The following is a 20,204-nucleotide window of genomic DNA, read 5'->3' as shown; positions in this document are numbered from 1 at the left end:
AGCAAGCACTTCTCCAGCAACTGCACAACTTAATCAAGCTCGTGACTGTCATTCAGCACGAAGCATTGGCCTTTATCTTCCCATTTGATTTCCAACACCAATAACTACATGTGTCTTCCAAATGTATGTCGATCATGCAAGCCATGTAGAATACTTATGGTGGTTTTGCAATCCCCCCAACAATAGGACTCTCGAGTTCGTGGCAACCCTTCTCAGCCATTGTAACAAATACCTTGCGTCCCCTTATCAAGGCATAACAAAAGGTAGGAGACAGGGTGGATTCAAGATGATTTTTAACACCCGCATCATAAGGAGAAATCTAGATGGAATAACAAATCTTAAATCTACTCTTTGCAGCAAAAGTTGAATTGTCATCTTTGCAAGCATTCCAAAAAATACATGAGAGTCAGATAGCAAAAGGTAATATAAAATCAGAACCTTGCACTTCTCACGCCTCCTAATAAAATATGTTTTAAGAGGAGAAACCAAAGAAATAGTATCATCAATTGATTGTCATCATAAAAAAGAGAAAAATTATTGAATCCAAAATTATGATGATAAAATCAATTAATGAATTTATGAATTAATCGGTGTTGAGAAAAAGTGATACAGTACTAATTTCGATAATAAAAAAATAAATCGATTGAAATAGAAGAATCAAATATTGGCTCAAAGTTAGAGATAGGGCATCAAGCTGGAAGGATCAAGCATTATGTCAAGATCGAATATTGCCGAAGTCAACATACCGATGGATCGGACAATACGCCAATATCAAATTTTTTTTTGAATTTAGCACGTTTTCATGTTGAATGTATAATCTAATGTATTTCATTTCAATTTTTGAGTTTAACAATATGTAGATTTTCCAATCCACATCAAACTTTTATCATAGGAGTCAAATATGATACTGATGCTCTTTCCATTTTTTTTTAATAGGATGATTTTATGGGTATTTTATGTGAAATTTATTATATTTTTAATTAATTTTATAACTGAGTGTATTTCAATTCATTTTCAAGGGTATTTTTATTTTTGAAAGATTTTAAGATTTTGACACTTTTCAAGTGGATCCTACAATCAAAAGTATTTCAATTTATTTTCAAGGATAATGATATAAAATTCTTCCAAACCACCTAAAACTTTCACATTATAGTCAAATATGATATTAGTGCCTTTTTAAATATTTTTATTTTATAATTATATGATTATTTTATATCAAATTTAATATATTTGTTATTAAATCTACAGTCACGTTTACTTCAGTTCATTTTTAAGTGCAAGGGCATGAAGTTTCTTCAAACCACCAAAAGCTTTCACCATGTGAATCAAATATGATATTAATACTCTTTCCAGTGTTTTTCTATTTTATAATAATTTTATAGATATTTAATATCAAACTTGACATATTTTCAAGTTGAATATTTAGTCGAGTGTAATAATATGAAATTTCTCAAGATCAATTAAGACCTTCACATTAGTAGTAAAATATAATAATAACATGCTTGTAACATTGTTTCTACTTTTGGAGGAATTTAAGAGTTTTTTTATGAAATTTGACATATTTTTCATATTTGATTTCATTTTCAAGTGTGATGAGAGGAAGCTCCTCGAAACCACATGAAACTTTCACATAAGTAGTCAACCATGATACTAATACTCATTTCAGTGTTTTTTTTTTATTTTTAAAGGATTTTATCGGTTTTCTAAGAGATTTTTGGCATGTTTTCATGTGGATTTTATAATCGAATGTATTTTAATTAATTTCTTAGTTAAACAACATTATGTTCCTCCACACCACTTCAAACACTGAAATTAATGGTCAGATATGACACTAATATTCATTTTAGTTTTTTTCTATTTTTCAATCTTTTGAGGATTGTATGGGTTCTTGTATGAAATTTAGCATATTTTCAACTAAATTTTATAATCAAGTACATTTCAATTCATTTTCAAGTATAACAAATGAAGTTCTTCCAGACCACCTAAAACTTGTTACTTAATAGTCAAATATAAAATTAACACCCATTTCAGTACTTTTTTTATTTTTTTAATAATTTTATGAGCTTTTCATATAATTTAGCATACCTTCACGTGGATCCGACATTTTAGAATATTTAAGTTCATTTTCGAATGTAGGTACATGAAGTTCCTCCAAATCATCTAAAACTTTACTCATATGAGGTATTCATAATTTATTTTTTTAATAGATTTGTCTATTTTAGAATATTTTAAAAGTTCTTATAAAATTTATTATATTTTCATGTTAATTGTGTAGTGGAGTGTATTTCAATTTATTTTTTGGTGTAATAAGATGAAGTTTGTTCAGAAAACTTTAAACTTTCATCATCTAAGGTAAATATGATATAAATGGTGAATCAATTAGTTTTTAAGTCTATGATGATTTTAGTAGCTATTTTGGAAATATTAGGCTTTAGGCCTCTTTGAAGAAATTTATCATACCAAGTACAGGAAGCTCTCATGGGTGCTATTGTAGGCACAACTGTGGATCATGCTGTGTTGGGGAGGCCATGGGGACGATGGAGGAGAGGCCGTAGATGTAGTCAATGCAACCAAACTCGATGGCCCAACAACGGAGAAGGGAGAAAGGTGGGAGATCGGAAATATGAGGAAATGTGATTAGTAGGCCATGCTCTTGATCGCCACGGCATTATCTGCAATTTCTCAAGTATCCTCCATATCTACGATGGACAACGAAAGAAGGAAAAGGAAGAAGGTGGAGAAGAAGTTGTTATCTAAGAGGGAGAAATTAGAACCGGATCCATTTAATCCGGTTTGATCTTTGGTTTATTCCTTGGTTTACATAGATTCAATCTCAAACCTCACCTACCACGTAATAAAGTTCGATTAATAACGACAGAACTATTCATTCACGAAAATAAATGCTTCCTAATAAATTCTCAATATAGAGGTACTACCGATTAAAAAATAATCATGGCGTTTTTGCAATAAATTAGTTTATAGGCTCATCTTCATCTTCCTATAAGAACAAAGGTTTGTACATATATATATATATATATATATATATATATATATATATATATATATATATATATATATATATATATACTTTGCAAATTTTAACTGCAATGTCCTTAAGAAATTAAGATATTTAAGATATCCTTCGCATATAAGAACAGCATAATTACTCAAATTTTCATCCAAAACTTCTGTTGGAAAAATTTTCCGGAGAATTATGAGAGGCTTTAACAGATGATAAAGATGGATTATTGAGAAGATGATAAGAGACTAAAGACTAAAACCTTCTATCGATCATAATAACTTACAATCTCTCTCAAACTCTCAAATCTCCCTTAAATACTCAATGCATTACGTTGTCTGATCAAATCAATAGTTTGACTTTAACTAAAACTTTTAGATCAATCTCTTATCTAATAATAGAGTTTCATTTAATATTCCGACAAAATAAGCATCCCATAGCGGCATATACTGCTGGAGTTAAAAGCTGACATCAACATTAAAAAAAAAAAGTCATCTTCTGCTAATACATTAATAACTATATGTTTAGTTGGTCATATCTGATCGATCAGCTTGAGCAACTTTCGTACATCTGAAAACAAAAGGTGCTCCATAACAACTGCATTCACATAAATTGATCATTCAAAAGGTGAAGTTTGATCAACAAACCTCGGTCTCAAACTTGAGACAAATACCCATGCTGAAGAGTTCTTGGTAGAGCAGCTTGGCACCATAAGGAACATTGATCCGGACTATATTCTCACCAGACTGGCAGAACCCGCAATATGGACCACGAATCTTCTTGCCTCCAGGCACAGGTCGCAAGATAACATTTACAGCTCGCTGGCATTTCTGGCAGATGTGCATCTGAAAGAAGTCACTCAGCATAAACAAGCGCTCATGAAGGTTGGCTGCTGCACCATGGGCAAGCAAGCAGTCTCGTTCCATTTCTCCAAACTTCACCCCGCCAAACCGCTTTCTGTCTGCCACTGGCTGCCTCGTCAGTGGGTGAACTGGTCCGGTGTTCCTGAACTTAACCTTATCTTCGGCCATATGGATCAGCCGCTGATAGAACGTAGGGCCCATGAAGATCATAGAGCGCATCATTTCACCGGTCCGACCATTTAAAACTCTTTCACTTCCCCATCTAGAGTACCCTGCTCTGAAATTTGATAAGGTAGATAATTAAATAGGAGGGTGTAAAATCTGAGTTGGTTCAAGCAGACAATGCAATTTTTGTACATGAATAATAAAAGCTTCAAAAACCAGTAATCAGCAAACTCTTTATGAATCTGCACAATCAACCTTAGCAAGAATAAGAAAAAACTATAAAGTCGAAGTTTTCATTATCCCTCACCATATTGGAATATGCATATTTTCCCTCAAAACACTAGAAAACTGTCTATATGTACACATACAAAGTATATAAATATGTGTTGAGTTCAAATGTTCAAGCTTTTAAAGTTTCTTAACATGAGTATATGTGAAATTTCTTGCTTTGATGAGTAATAAAATTTTGGACACTTTAACACTGATAGAGATGTAAATGAATTTTTTATATGGCTATTAAAGTGATAAATTGCTTGTTTCATGCTGACCTAAAGTCACCAATCACTCGCTTCATGGTAACCAAAAGTCACAACGGAGAAGACATGAAAAGCATGTTTACATGAAACTTCAAACTGCTCAGCATGAACTGATTGTTTTATGCTGTCATTTTTGTTCACAGAAAGGAAAAATGACAATGCTGGGAAGGGAGAAAAAAATGACAATGCTGAGAAGGGACAGCCAAACATCCAGCAGAAACTAGTTTGGTACCAACCTGAAACAAAACCTGTTTTTTCAAGAAGTGCTGATCCTACCTGAATAGAATCAATCGCTTTGGTTATTTCCTGATCTTGACCTCAACCTAATGGACCAAAACCAATCCATTTAAGATGTCCCAATGGGCTAATGTATTCAGATCATGTCTAGATTGGGCAAAGCTTTTAAGATGTCCCAATGGGCTAATGCGTCAGATCATGTCTAGATCAGGAAAGCTAGCTCCATCAAACTGGGTTAAGCACAGTTTCCTTGCACAAAGGATCCAAAAGACCCTGTTGGGATCTGGCCAGATACGATCATAAGGTAAACATAGATGTTTTACCCACCAAGTCAAGACCAACTCTACCAGATTTTGGCAGCCCTAGTTTTCCTATTTGTTATGGGACACAAGTCAAGAAACATTGAACACCTAGCACATTAGGTTGAGCACTTTAATGTAACTAAGATAGTCCGCATGAGCGCGACTTAACTTTAACTCTTGAAGATGATCTAAACTAATACCAGCAAGCAAATTTGCAAAGAACATAAAACATAACCAACCTGTGTAACTGGGCTGTTATGTCATCAACTGAGGCAGTGGAGAATGGTGTAGCGTATCTTTTTGAACCTTCACAAGCAATTCCTTTCCCCAAAGCAGCCTCAAGAAGCTGTCCAGGGGTCTGCCGAGTTGGAAAGGCATGTGGATTTATAACAATGTCTGGAACTATACCTTGATGGGTAAAAGGAAAGTTCTCTTGAGTTTCCAAAAAACCAATGACACCTTTCTGGCCATGCATACTGGAAAACTTGTCCCCTAAACAGGGAGATCGGACCTGCATACACACAATAAAAAGATCAAGTTTATATTCAAAAGACAAATTTTAAGTGCAGTTCCTCCCTGTAAAAGTGTTAATAGTTGTACAAAATATGAAAAGCAAAGAACCAAAAACATTTAAAAGTCTCTTCTGCAGGAAAGCAGAACAGAACAATTCAAATAAACAGTTAAAATAGTATTAACATAAAATAGTTAATAACTCTCCACATACCTTCTTAAAGTGTCCAGAACATGGTTGTCAAACTTGCTTTCCTACCTAGGATCATAATAGGGTTCACCAACTAGAATCATAGGATCAGTTCATAGAATCATAAGAACCTACAATCTAAACAAATTAATTTTAAGGATCATATAAATACTCATAGAAAAGTATAAATATTTTTTTTAGAATTTTGTTACTTAAGCTTAATAATTGCATTTTTTTAAATAAATACATATTCTAATAATATTATTTATGATTTGGATGAATAATAATCTTATTGTTCTGTGTTCTTATTCTTTCAGGTCCGGAACAATGGTTCGATTAATCTCTCTTATATTACTTGAGCATCTTAGCAAATGAAAGTTATTTTCTAGAGTGATTGCATTACTGATGATATTTCTGTGATGATGTTTCAAGAAGATAACAGAGAAAAAGTTATTCCTTCAATTAGATATAAATATGCACAACCCTCAGATTATTTCATACAAGTATTATCTACTGTAATAATTGAGGTATAAGTATCTCTTTTATTTCTTTTTCATTCAAACTAACTGACAAGACTAGTGCCAATGTCCTTTTTGTCTCTGGTTCTAGAATTCAAGATTAGGGTTGAGTGATATTACATATGTTACATTAGAATTCAAGATTAAGTCTGAGAGATGTTATATGTGCCCATCCAGCCATCTTACTCTGGCACTTGCACAAAAAGTCTGGATGTAATATCAGATGGAGTCATTTCCATATGCTAAATTTCTGGCTTCATGTACTGGTAGTTCTTATGAAAGGCCCAATTTTAATAATTGAACTTCACAACAGCGAGACAAAATTTAGAGAAAGAGCTGACACATTAAAGCTCAATTTAGATCAACAACTAACCTGTCTCAACGTCACAACTGCAAAGTTTTTTCCTTCATCATTTGCTGAAAGAACAACTTTTTGGACCATCCCTTTCTCAGTGTGTTTTAGCTTGATACTATGATCATCTCCTGATTCTGCAACCTTACCAATGACAATGTCACCGCTTTGTAGGCTTGCACCAATATATGGAAAGCCATCATCATCTAAGCTATCGACACGTCCTTTTTTGCTTTCTATTTTTCCAAAAGCTACCTTATCCTTTAGCTTTATACGTTTTGTAAGCTCTTTATTGTCCACATCAGCTTTGTAACTCCTGAAGTGTTCTGTACGAAACATTCCACGCTCCAGTGAAGTCCTATTCATGACCAATGAATCCTCTTGATTGTACCCTTGGTGAACATTGACTGCTACAATAGCATTCTGACCATTGAAATACTCTGGTCTAGTCTTGCTGTCTTTTCTGCCGAGAGAATAATCAGCCCTGACGAGGCAATCAGCTATTACTGTTCTAAAAAGTGGTGTCTGAGGATAGTATAGATGGTGAGAAAGAGTGTCTACTCTGATACTTGGATTTGTCGTGGAAAAACCAATAGCCTGCTGAGAATGCTTTTCAGACTGGTACAGAACCCTCCTAGCAAAATTGTGGCTGGCAAAGGGAATGATGCCACAACTTAAGCCCAGTAAGAAAGACGGATCAAGTTCACAGTGTGAGTAATTTGGAGCAGAAATTCCTTCATTCACTGCAAGAAGATACTTGATTCCCCATGCAGTTTGGCAATCTTCCTCTTCCTCAACACCTATGAGTTCTATAATTTCCTGGTCCATAAGAGATTGAAATGAACAAACCCCTCCCTTGAGATTCCTAATCTTCTTTAAATTTTCCACGATTAAAAGGGGTCTCAGAATTCTTCCAGCATCAGTAAATATACGGACTTCTTTCTGGTGCTTGTCTCTTTTTATTTCCACCTAAGCAAAAAAAGAAATATAGTAACAAAACAACCACTCCAAAATAGTCAAGAGCCAAGATAAGTACAAGGCAATCAATTCTATAGCAAACAAGGAGAAATAAAAAGCATCTTTCAGAAGCCATAGACTATACAAGTTGTTTACATGAAACTCTTGGTATTCTCCAAAGGGAATTTGCTGGCTATCAGTGCTACACAGGGTGGTGTTGTCAATTGTGAGGTCAGTCATGATGGTACAGTTATATGAAGAAGATATATATATGGACAGTGTGATGTCTGACCAGATTTTATTGGAAAATCAGAATGTAGCCACGCACTAATCGTAGAAGCCAATGTGATGGTGCCTTAGTAAATAAACTATTAAATGGGCCAGCGCCAAGAAGGTATAGAGGTGTTTCCAATACTTCACTGGAAGAATTTTATAATACTAAACATAAGGACCATCAAGATCAAAAAATCATGGCCTCATATTTATATGAAATCTGATCATAAACCAGCTAATTAGCTCATATGATCAATTTTGCCAAGGACTCTATAGAAAGATAAAAATACTCTTATATGTAAACAGCATGGTTTGCTGTTCCAGTACTTCAAAAAATTACTTTTTTTAATAGGTAACTCAGTTGGCAAGAATGAGTTCACTGTTCATGGAAAACAAACTCTCTGTGAGGCTACATAAGGCTGCATATGTTGATGCTCACCCCAGCAGTAACACTGAGCGGCCACCTTTTAGTTGGAAAGTCATTAACCTGATCATGCTCCAGACACATTCATTGGTGTACTTAAAATAAGAAACATAATTCTTTAATTAATTCTCCATGTAACAAAACCATCATATGTAAAATGCTAATGATTACCTACAAAAAGAAATCCTCATTATATATTATAATGGATATAGATTTTGTCGCAGGGTTCAACCTAAGTGCCCGCAACCAAGAAAAAAAGAAACCCATTTTCTTAAGGTAAAAATACACAAAACTGAACAATGAGCAAGCAAGAACCAACCATGTAACAATATCACATTAACCTTATAAACATTTCAATCTATGTATATCCAATATGCAAAGGAACAATCAACTAACCTGCGGATGGATTAACTTGGCACGACGCATAGATCTGAGCCTGTCAGCAAATGAGCTCATATCTGGGCAAACTCCAACCCAGTCACCATTCAAAAAAACTTTATGCATTTGGCTCAATGATGATAGAGATATTTCATCCAGTTTCTCCATTCCACATGCAATCAACTTATCCAAAATGGGTTCCATTATTTTGGAGCTAACAACAGCTGTAACAGCTAAATTTTTAACAAGGCCACAATTCTCCCCATCCGGTGTCGATAAAAAGCACAACTTGCCCCAGTAGGATGGATTTCTGCATGTATATTACGCATTCAATAAGTTTCAACAAACTTCACCAGACAAACAAAAGATTCATTATCTGTGATTATTAGCCACAAGGTCACAGAGATCACAGGTGTCATTTCTCCATTAAAATAAGTTAAAGAAGAAATTCTTGGGTATAAAACTGAAGGTATGAATCTAAAAAAGCAAAGTGCAATGAACAAATTCTCCAGCCATAACTTGCCTAGTGCACTAGCATGATAAGATTTGTTTTTCCTTAATTTACTGGCATCAGCTTAATTGTTAATATCCCTAATAATGACAAATTATCTGAAATGACTAGAAATCTTATAGATAACAACTACCACTAAGACCAAATAATTGTCATGCTGGGTGAGGCGATGCAGTAAGTACCATACTGGAAGGTTATTGGCATATGTGCTGAAATGTGCTAATGCTGCCAGCACATTGCCAAGCGAGTTTTTGGCCTATCAGAGGGGCATGCCAATAGCATTCTCACACAGCACAGTATGGATCCTTGGTTAAAACATGCACAAGGTGACTAAAGCTAAATTGAAGGAATGAACCCCCTTTTCCATTATACAAGCAATCAAGCCTGCTACATTATATTTAGTAAGATCAAAATGATCAAAAGTTAACATTTATCCAAAAATAACATCCCATATTTCATCAAGCGTTTGGAACTTTGTGAAAGAACATGATGGTTGTTAGTATCTGCCCATTATCATCTGGAAAAACAATATGACCATATGATCAACTACGAGTCCATATGGTCCGATATTGGTCCTCAGTCTAACTAATAAATACTGGTTAGAACCTGAACCCCATGGTCTGATTTAATTATGAGGACCACAAGGTCAAGCATATGGATATATTCAGTCAACATTACTCAATAAAGAAAAACATGATAGCTGATATGCACCTACTTTGGAAGAACTCTCTTCAACCTTGCTTATTCAGAAAAAAAAAACAAAACAGAATAAAAGAAAACATAGCAATGTTATTCTACTTGAACCAACATCTCTCTATTTAAAGAAATTATTACATATAGAAGAAAGATATAAAGCAAATAGCTCATCAAGTGCCAGCATTATATTTCTTACATCTTCATGGAAGAGACAAGAAAGCAAGGACTCACGGATATCTAGCATCACCCGCCTTCCCTGCATATGCAACTTGCTGACGTGTTTTTCTCATGTCAGACATCATCTGTAGGGGATTTGTTCTTCTGAGAGTCGCCACTATGCCAGACAATCTCTCTGTCTTTTTATATGGATGAGTCCATGCACCAGTGGAAAAGGCTCGATTTAGACCATTTGTGATTATTGAGGCATCTAAGTAGCGCTCAATCGGCTGCAAGTCTCTATCTCCAGACAAATCTCTCTGCATAGCTCTAACCATCCGCTTCTCAGCATGTCTGATATGTGCCCGTAGCTCCCTAGCAAGTAGTTCACCAGCTAAGTCCAACCTCTTGTTTCTAAAATCATCCTTGTTGTCACATTTCCGTTTACCAAAACTGGACAGCAAGAGGCATTTGACCATATATCCTAAAAAATGAGCCTTTGTCCTATGCCCAATAATATTGGGAAAGAGATACTTGGCAACATATTCATCAAAGGATTCACTGGGAGGGAACTTTGCATTCTTAATCAGTGCATTTACATGCTCACGAGCCTTGTCTAAACTACGGAAACCCTCAAACTGTTCATCAGCATCCTTAATAGTTGCTAATATTATGTTAATCATACCAGCATCACAGTCTTTGAGATCAATCATTTCAAGAACTTCTTTGTCAGAAGATGCCCCAAGAGCAAAAAACATAATCCAAATTGGCATAGTGGCATACAAGAAGTAGACGCTAATAACTTTGCCTCCGTGAAAGCCTTCAGCTTTTGGAGCTTCAACAAGCTTCACGTATATTCTTTTCCGTTTAATTTCGGACAAATAAGAAACTGTCGCAACTGGCTTGTCAATGACCCAAAGTCTTGTTAAACATCTCTGTTCCTGTCCAATGAAGGTCTGTATAACAGAAATAAAAATGGCAAAAAATTACCACTGTATAAAGAGGAAATTAAGAATTTTTCTTTAAGGAACATATTCCAAAGACCATTTTAAACCGAAAGTAAAACATCTGCTATAAAGGAACCATTGTAAAAGAAAAGTATGAATTTTGCTACAAAGATAACATTGAAAAGGCATATATACTTTGGTCGAGGATGAGCAAAAAGATAAGACAGCATACTCTCACAATCCACCATGTTGCACAACAATTCTCAACCAGTAAAGTAAGATATTAGATTTTCTAGCACAGACATAATTTGCAGCAAAAAAAACTTATCCTAACCAACTATAACTTTAATAATCACCAACATGAAAGAGATCATAGTCCGCATATAGGCTTTTATGTGGGACACAGATAAGTTGTTAGGATTTCCAATATAACTGCTTCAATTTTCAAGAAATACACCCAGCATTTGACAGAAATAAATATGATTTTGGAGGTGATAAATTAAACTGAAAAGTTTACCAAAGATTGTTGACACTTACAGACGTTTGATTGTAAACAAAGATAAAAAACAATAAAGAATAGAAATGGGCAAATTACTGGTGACATTTGGCATAAGAATGGTACAAATTTTACCATTCAGAACCTAAGAGAGCATATGCAGAAAGCACAAAACTTGTTCAATCCTCCAAAAAATAAGACCACAGGACCAAATAGTAGCAAGGAAGCAAAGGAGCACATCAGCTTCTATCTTGCCCAAAAATCAACAAATCTATAGAAAATTTTAATAATAAACAGGGGCAGCACTTACCCGGTAGAAAAATAAAAAAAATAAAGAGAGAAAAGGTATAAAGAAAGAAGGTAAGAGATGTCAAGGAGTTAAATCAAGAAAACAAACAATAGGATATCACTCCCATAATAATGAAACGATATCCTAAGCACAATCTCAAATTCATCCTAAGCAATTGCTTAATTTGTAATAGGTACATGTTCTGAGCAATTATTTTTGTGCACCATTATATTGTGATCAATGACCAACAAATGATTTGAAGCAGCATAGCACAAAAAACATTATAAGTCCATAAGAAACCCAAAGAAAAAGGAAAAAGAACATAAAGGACTCAGAGGACCCAATGTCAGCCGAAACAATATGTCAGAGAAATCCAATCAAACAGAAATGGTCCCCCATTAATTATGAAGAATTTAGCTATTAGATATTTAGATGCCTATGCACTTATTGTGGTCCTTCAGGCACCATAGTGAATCTAGATTTAGATTAATAAATCTAAAAGTTAATTCTAGCCAACCTGAATACCTGATACATAAATAATAAAAAAACTATGTCAAACGAAGAGCATTAGTTCTATACAATTATCAGGATCGACTTCAGTGGCTTCCATACTGAAGTCCACCCTAACAAAGTTAAATAGTTCTAAATTGATCAGGAAGGAATTTAAGGAATTGTTTTGGATGTTATATGTGAAATGATATAGTGGACTTAATGTGGTAAAATATTCTATACAACAATTTACTTCCATCATTTAATTGCAGATTATGAGAAACTCAAGATATATTATGAACAACCTCCACAACAACATTATCAGATCAACTTTTGATCTAAATCAATAGGCACTAGTAACAAATTACAATAGAACATACAACCAATACATGATACTCCAATGATGAGTCTTCTCGTGGAAACATACAAAGAATAATGATAATCATAAAACAAAACTAATATTAGATATATTATCAAATTAAACATGTAAACTTATTTCTTACAGCAACAAAGTCATGCTAATATATTTACCTTCTCCATCCCTTTGATCAAGAAGTAGCCACCTGAATCAAAAAGGCAATCACTTTTGCCAAGTGCACTCAACCAGCAAAGATTTGATTGCACCATCACAGGCAACCTTCCTATTGTGATTTCCCCTTCATCATCATTCTGCACTCGCTTCTGAATATATGAGCTGTTGCCAATCTTGGCCTTGTCACTTTTTTCTTGTACATATACCTGAGAAGAATGCAATTGACAATTCTCAATCCTGAAAAGACCCCGGGGGGGTGGGTGGGGGCGGGGGATGGGATTTGTTGGGAATAGCATAGGTTCGATCACTTGAAAACCTTCACTATACATCTCAAAAAACATGAAACTCACAGTTGCTACTTGCTGGACACAATTTACACAGTGGCAACCTTCGAAGAACCTTTAGATAACACTGGTTCAAGCAATACATATTTGTATACCGATATCATTTTAATGCATGGTTAACCTAAAGCACCATCATGAGGGTATTTAAAATAATTGTAGTAAAGCATCAGCATACGACTTGACTCTTTGAAGCTACAACAGATATCCTTGTCAATCCTCACTTTCCTGGTGTAACCCAGAAAAATGAATTACGTAGTCTTTTTCTCATACAATATATCTCCAATATTGCTCAAAAGCATAGTTCACATTTACTTAAACTGTTATATTAAATTAAAACTGGCATAATTGTTCACTCTAGGAGTCATAGCAACACTCACTAATTGTCTTATAAAAAGTTAAAATACAAACATTGCATGTATAAGGACACGAATCAGAAACCACGAGTCAATGCACTAAGAAGAGAAAGCTCTAAAAATGCTTATCTTGAAAGAATGTCAATTAAAAAGAAGGATCAAGGATCAAAAGCACAATTATCTCATTTAATATATAAAGTTTGAACCAAAGAGTTCACTAAGTGTGCAATTCATGGTATGCATCCAACATTTATAATACCACAATATGATCAAATTTATAATACCAAGCAGTCCCATTAGGTTTATGAGATGAAAGCCTTATTAGATGGATTCTTCTCACTAAAAATCGAAAGATTGTAGAACACCATGATAATTTTAAAACTGCAAATTAATGAGATTGTAATGAAAACAAGAACAACTAACTTGCTGACCTGAACTCTCACTTTAACTTTCATTTGGGAAGAATATGTCATATTCTGAAGACGTGCATGTCTAGGCAACAATTTAAGTGATCCCTCCTCTATGTCGTTCTTCTCAGGCCAAAATTCAGGCTTTTCTAGCCTAACTTTTCCAAAAGTGATCGATGCATGTCTCCATGCACCATCCCCTTTCTTCGAAGGATCATATCCCGGTTCGACAACGACGTCACCAAGGGTATCAAAGAGATCTTGAATCCCATGCTCAACAAAATCATTATATGAGCTTATCTGGTGATTAATGAGGCCCCATTCCTTAAAGAAAGCCCTTGCTGCCTCTTTGCAGAACTTCTCCAAGTTTCCAATGTTCAAGTCGCTATCTAGACTCCCTTTAGTTGGGGAATCGATATCCATAGACTCAGGCCCAGCTTGGCTTTTCCCATGATCTTCCTTCAAAAAGCCAGATTCAAGGTCTGATCCATTTCCACTAGGCGGCTCCTCCTCGTCCATCAATGAATGCCAAAAGACCTAGAACAAAATATGGCCCTGAATGAATACATTAATCATCAGATTCATGGAGTGAGCACAAGATTCAGCAACCCTCCATAAACAACAAGTTAGTATAAAAACAGCGTTGTCAACTATAATGAACAAAAGTTAACTATTATTAACAATAATTAACATCGATTGGGGGCTGTCGGGGAGAGAAAGAAGCAGAGAAGGGGGGCTGTCGGTGCTGGTCGGGAGGGGACTGAGAGGAGAAGAGGGGGCTGTCGGGTGAAGAAGCAGAGAGGAACAGAGACAAAGGAGGGTGGGGAGTCTGGCGGTTGCTCTGCTGTGGAGACAGAGAAGGGGGGGGTGTAGGGGGAGACAGCAGAACCAGTGGCAAGAGGGAGAGCAACACCGAGAGGAAGGAGGGCGAGGCGCACAGTGGTGAAAGAGAGGGAGGGCAAAGAGGACGATATACCGTCGTTCGCGAGAGGGAAGGCGCCGCTGGAGGGCCGTCTTGCGCAATGCCAGTCGCCGGCAAGGAGTCGGATTGCCGATCAAGTCTCCCGCGGTGATTAGGTTTCCACGGAGCAGAGAGAGAGGAGAGAGGGGGTTAAGTAACTTTCATTTAAATCAGGGATTAGTTAGATCAGAGTTTAAACCAGAGGGGGTTAAGTGACTTTGAATTGATGGGATCGGGTTCGAACTCGCCAGATTTTTTTTTGTTTTTTTTGTTTTTTTGTTCAAAGTAATGAGAGAAACTATATTAAGTTAAAAAAGGGATAGAGATCAGCACATAAAAAATTATAAAACACAGGGATAAATTTTCTCTCCAATTAAAAGAAACTAATTTGATTCTTGTATAAATCGTCGATAAATCAACACATTTGTTATTCTCCCTAAATAGATGAATTTTTTTCATCAAGAAAAACTCAAAGCTCACCTGAGCCGTTGAATGTACATTTAAATCGGTCTGATCTGATTCAAGCGATCGCCAGAGCCTAATTTTAACCATCCGAAAGGTTCGGATTCGGATCAGTATATACCAGTCGGTATGAGCCAAATCGGATGAGACTGCGGTCATTGAATGCACATTCATTAAAAACTGTTTATGATGTTTAAAATGAATACAGTTGAAACTGAAAAGAAAGATTTATCTCCTGCAGATCAATGTTCGCAGGACTGGGATTGATCCTAGAGTTTGTACTACAATCGGCCAAATTTTACTTTCAAAATACAATTAAAAATTAAAATATCACATTTGGATTAAATAATAAGTTATTCATTATTTTTTTATATTATATGTCACAAAAAATAAAATAAAAAGTCATGACACACCATGCTATTTTTAATTCGTATTCTCAGGAAGCAGCTGCCTTGGCAGTGACTGACGTGGCATTCGTGCTGCAGTCTGGCCAACAAAGAAGCTTTCACTTGACAATAGCACCAGATTCACCTGCAACTCTCCCCCATCAAGAGCCACGATAGTAGTAGTTAATTCACACGCTTCAAGCTATTTCGAAAATACATAATAAAGCCACAGCCTGCCGCAATAGCAACTGCACATTGCAGGGAGAGGAACGCTGGTTTTCCTTTTCATTTTAGCGTGGTTCCTAGTCCTTTCTCTCTTGTGCCTGAGACTTCAATTTTACTGTAACTACATGGACAACGCGTATAAAGAAACAAAGCCACGGCAGTGACATTTTTCACTGTAAGAATCATGTCGCGGTATACATGCCAGTTGAAGCTTTTCACAATTTCACTGCTGCGTTTCAACCTAACACAATTTAGTCTTTCAAGGAGCTTGAAGAAATCATTACTTGAAATCTGCTTCGAAGATTGCCATAATTCCACTCCTTCCACGACAAGAAACTGAGGCTGCAGTGGCAACAATTCTGATACGGCACAATAGTTACTTTGCAAAGATATTGCCAACTGAAAATACAAGTATGAGAAAGATAGTTCACGCATAACAAACATTCTTGTCGAAATTTTATCCTCGATAAATAAAAACTCGGAGCATTAATGCTCATTTGTCCTTGTCTAGCTTTTTGTGGCTTGTTTTTCTTTAGCCTTTTGGATCTTCAGAACTTTCTTGACAATCTTCTGCTCTTCAACCAAAAATGCTCTGATAATCCTACCAAACCAAAATAAAACCAGATAACAGAAATATTAACAAAATTGGGGGGAAAAAACCCAGGAATCATGATGTTCAAGAGCATTTAATTGCTAACCTTTCTCTAACAGCACTTCCAGATAGGACTCCACCATATGCACGGTTCACAGTCCTCCGGTTTCTAGACAATCTAGACCTCTTGTACTGAGCAGGTCTTAGATGAGGTATCTGCAAGTACAAAACAACCATCAAATAAAGAAAAAAAACATTCTACTAGTTATATTAGATTTAACCTGTTTGCCACAGATTCACACCAACCCACCAAGTCACAGTAAATCACAACAAAGTTCATTGAGATTACACAAAAGCACAGATAACAACAAAATGATAGTTCTCAGAAAAGAATCAGAAAAAAAAAAACTAGAAAAAAATGTCACTCGATAACGATAATCATGCTTCAGACATTTCTACTAACTGATGCAACTGCATACACTAAAAAGACCTTTGTCAAAGATGGGCCAAAATAACTGATCCATTGTGCAACAAACATATACCTTGGAATGAGAATATATCCTATTGAGATCAGTTACCCTTAATTAAAATTAAACAGATCTAGGTTTCCTATTTGGGGCTTAAACTTAGGTCATGTCTCTTTGAGATCCAGATCTGCTCTAAATCTGTCGCTGATTACAGTTTTTTATAGAGCGATGGACATCCATCAAGAATCCCACAAAGAGCGGCCTAGATTTACCACCAGTGCACGAGAACCATACCGACTCTAGATTGAAATCAATTAATATCCTAATAAATATGGCATACAATGTCGATTCAGATTTTGCAACCAGAAATGAAGAGAAAAACAGAATGGAAGAACAAGGGTCACAGGCTCACCCCGTGATAAGATAGTTTCAGGTTAACAAAAAGAAGCTGGAAGTCTGAAAGCTAGAAGTTGATCAAAATCATCGAAAACAGGCAACAATATGAATCCAATACCTAGTAAAAGATAAGAATAAATGTTAAAATTATTATATTTGTACTGTTTGTTCTTATTTCTTTTCTTTAAGGTACAAGGGCTCAAAACCTATAACTAAAGCTCTTATCCAGGGCTTTTGGTCATGTTCTTTAGATGATTTAATGAAAACTTGCACGATCCATGCTGGTTATCCCTTTCTCCCTCTTGAGTATTTTGTCCAGCTTCCAACCCCCCAGCTTCCCTAACACTAGGTCCAACTTTACCACCACCGTCTCCTACCTCCATCACCCTCAAATTGTGAACCATGTTCATATCTAATTAATTAAAAGTTATCTACTAGCCTCAACAATAACCCTACTTATGCATGCTTATTGTTAAGTCTTTGCCATTGAGGGTCACAAGGAAAGATAAAGGAAGAGTGTGGCATTAGATAGCTAAAAGCCAGCCTACAACTTAGGCAAATTTTTATGAATATAAATCTCTGCCATCGTCGCTAAATGGCAGGAAAAATCACAACCCCAAAAAGTTGGGTCGCATGAATTTGTTGCTGTTGGGACCAGCCTCTACAATGAGTAGAGACACCTATAAATTGAATTGATAAAAAAGTTAAATGCCTTCAGTAGAAGCAAAAGAATTATGATATGCTAGAACAACTTGAAGCTTTCGTGTTGTCATAATTATGGATACAAGCTCCACAAAGTTAGGACCACCAGCCAAGGTAGACTAGCAATGTAGTGGAACATGACAATTTTGATCAAAAAAGAATTTTACACAAACGGAAACAAGAATACCATAAGCAAGCACAAGACAAAAACATTCTTTTTAAGGTTTTGGCAAACAGATATGATTAACTTCTGGATTGTAAGGCACATCAACAACATAAAACGTGAAGAAGGTACCAAAGTCTGATAAGCATTGACATTTTCATTTTAACGTTACATTACTGCAGAACATGTTCCTCTTGTAAATTAAAACGCTTGCCGAGTAATACTAAATCGAATACGAAATGAACAAAGTGAATCGCCTTCATCTACCATTTAACTCATGTAAACAACGAGAAATCATCCGATGCTACTACAAGTAACAAGTCCGAAACAGAAGCAAAAGGGCAAATATGGAATTCCAAAGTGTTAAAAGTTAGTTAACATATGAATTCAAAGCAAGGAAAAACATACTCCTTGAATCCTCTTGCCAGTCACAGGGCATTTTGGCCCACTCGCCCTCTTGTTTGTGTACTGATAGACAAGCCTCCCACCTGCGCTTTCGGATCAACGTCATTAGCAAGATCGGATCAAACAAATGAGCTCCCAAGAAAAGGAAAACAAAATTGAGTAGAGAATCAGAAGTTAACAAAGATCAGGCAAACCCTAAAGCAGATGAGGGAGGCCAAGATGGGATACTGACCTGGGGTTTTGACAACCCTAGTCTGGTTCGACTTGGTGGCATAGCTATGCCTCTTCCGATACGTTAAGCGCTGCACCATCTCGCCTTCCCACTTATCTCTGTTTCTCCCTCCCTTTCTCCGCCCGCGCCACCTCCACCCTCTTCTAAACCACCAAGCGGAGCAGACCAAAGTGATGGATGCGGCTATTTAAGGAGCCGGCCGCAGCCAAAAAAAAAAAAGCAGAAAGATGACCTAGATCCAACGGACTTCGTTTATTTGATCCGACGGTCATCATTTTTTCTATTTTCACCGACCGAAGACGAAGAGTGAGGCAGAGTTGACTTTGACGACAAATAATTAAGAATTTATAGTTTTGTTGTTATTGTTGTATGGATACCCATTTTCTTTTGCATTTTATTTTGACAAATTGAATCAAAGATGTGAGTGAATTTCTAAATAAATTTTCCATACAATAAATTAATTAATTGATTAATCGACCAGTGGAATTCAATATTTAATATGATTTCCATTTTATTTCTACCTTGCACCGTAAAATTAGTTTGAAAATTGTGATAAGTAAATTTGGTTCAAACTTGTGACAAACTACTATTTGGCATGAGTACTTTAATCCTTAATGTCAAAGACGGTCATAAGAAGAAATTTCAACTGAAACTTTTCTTCCTTGTTTACAAATAGCTCCTCTAATCAATCTTATGAGATCCAAGCTCTAAGTATAGTCTGCGAAGACGAAGACCTTACTTTAATCTCGTCTCAATTATTTTGAGAATATATTTTTTTGGGAAACTCAATTTTTGACTTTTTGACGCTTCGGTTAGAATTGAAGGAATTGCAAAGAATAAATCAATAATATATGTCGTCTTGGCTTAATTGTTAGATGAATTAACTAATATAAATTTGGTATAAGATGTGTCTGGAGATAAGTTATAGATTAATCTCATGTTATTAAGAGTACATGCATTGGATTTGACTAATAACGTGGTAGTAAGATCAGAAACATAAAACTACCCACAAATAATTTGAAATGAAACATCTCAAACTCTTCAAGCTGTGCTAGTCAAAATAAATTGCATGGAATTAACACTGTTTGACAATAAAGTAGTAGATGGAGAATTAATTAATACCATTGAACCAAATGATAAGCTATGTGCTATCTCTGAGACCTTCAAAATAATTCCGACATATCCCGTCTTACTGTCACAATATCCCAACATATTACATACATTTAATTTTCTTAGCTCTATTTTATATATGGTTAAATTAGTTAGCTA

At 35.6% G+C, this 20,204-nt stretch overlaps 2 protein-coding genes across 3 annotated transcripts; both read right to left on the bottom strand.

Annotated features, from left to right (window-relative positions):
* Nucleotides 1-3,472: 3,472 nt before the first annotated feature.
* Nucleotides 3,473-15,058, bottom strand: LOC135646009 (DNA-directed RNA polymerases IV and V subunit 2-like). Of its 2 annotated transcripts, none has more exons than XM_065165048.1 (8): nucleotides 14,921-15,058; nucleotides 13,969-14,499; nucleotides 12,840-13,046; nucleotides 10,163-11,043; nucleotides 8,743-9,034; nucleotides 6,714-7,661; nucleotides 5,362-5,633; nucleotides 3,473-4,159 (listed from the first exon to the last, which is right to left on the bottom strand). In XM_065165048.1, the coding sequence occupies exons 2-8, from the start codon at nucleotides 14,461-14,463 to the stop codon at nucleotides 3,658-3,660; spliced, it is 3,597 nt and encodes a 1,198-aa protein (XP_065021120.1). In that variant the 5' UTR covers nucleotides 14,464-14,499; nucleotides 14,921-15,058; the 3' UTR covers nucleotides 3,473-3,657. The 2 variants fall into 2 exon arrangements, with proteins under 2 accessions (XP_065021120.1, XP_065021121.1); XM_065165049.1 differs by having other exon boundaries at nucleotides 13,969-14,481; nucleotides 14,921-15,042.
* A 1,059-nt stretch (nucleotides 15,059-16,117) lies between these two features.
* Nucleotides 16,118-19,088, bottom strand: LOC135645178 (large ribosomal subunit protein eL34-like). The gene is made up of 4 exons (XM_065163307.1): nucleotides 18,936-19,088; nucleotides 18,707-18,786; nucleotides 16,677-16,786; nucleotides 16,118-16,579 (listed from the first exon to the last, which is right to left on the bottom strand). The coding sequence occupies exons 1-4, from the start codon at nucleotides 19,012-19,014 to the stop codon at nucleotides 16,486-16,488; spliced, it is 363 nt and encodes a 120-aa protein (XP_065019379.1). The 5' UTR covers nucleotides 19,015-19,088; the 3' UTR covers nucleotides 16,118-16,485.
* Between the last annotated feature and the right edge of the window lie 1,116 nt (nucleotides 19,089-20,204).

Source organism: Musa acuminata, chromosome BXJ3-8, assembly GCF_036884655.1.
Source record: "Musa acuminata AAA Group cultivar baxijiao chromosome BXJ3-8, Cavendish_Baxijiao_AAA, whole genome shotgun sequence".
In the NCBI taxonomy this organism is placed as follows: domain Eukaryota; kingdom Viridiplantae; phylum Streptophyta; class Magnoliopsida; order Zingiberales; family Musaceae; genus Musa; species Musa acuminata.
Note: the sequence above shows the minus strand (reverse complement) of the source record. Positions and strands in the feature narration are given on the sequence as shown.

Coding starts and splice junctions, on each gene's coding strand:
- LOC135646009 (XM_065165048.1), bottom strand. CDS start 14,463: ATGGACGAGGAGGAGCCGCCTAGTGGAAATGGATCAGACCTTGAATCT. Junction 13,047..13,968: donor AAGTTAAAGTGAGAGTTCAG/GTCAGCAAGTTA, acceptor CATTCTTCTCAG/GTATATGTACAAGAAAAAAG. Junction 5,634..6,713: donor CAGTTGTGACGTTGAGACAG/GTTAGTTGTTGA, acceptor GTGTGTATGCAG/GTCCGATCTCCCTGTTTAGG.
- LOC135645178 (XM_065163307.1), bottom strand. CDS start 19,014: ATGGTGCAGCGCTTAACGTATCGGAAGAGGCATAGCTATGCCACCAAG. Junction 18,787..18,935: donor TAGGGTTGTCAAAACCCCAG/GTCAGTATCCCA, acceptor CCGAAAGCGCAG/GTGGGAGGCTTGTCTATCAG. Junction 16,787..18,706: donor CTGGCAAGAGGATTCAAGGA/GTATGTTTTTCC, acceptor TTGTACTTGCAG/ATACCTCATCTAAGACCTGC.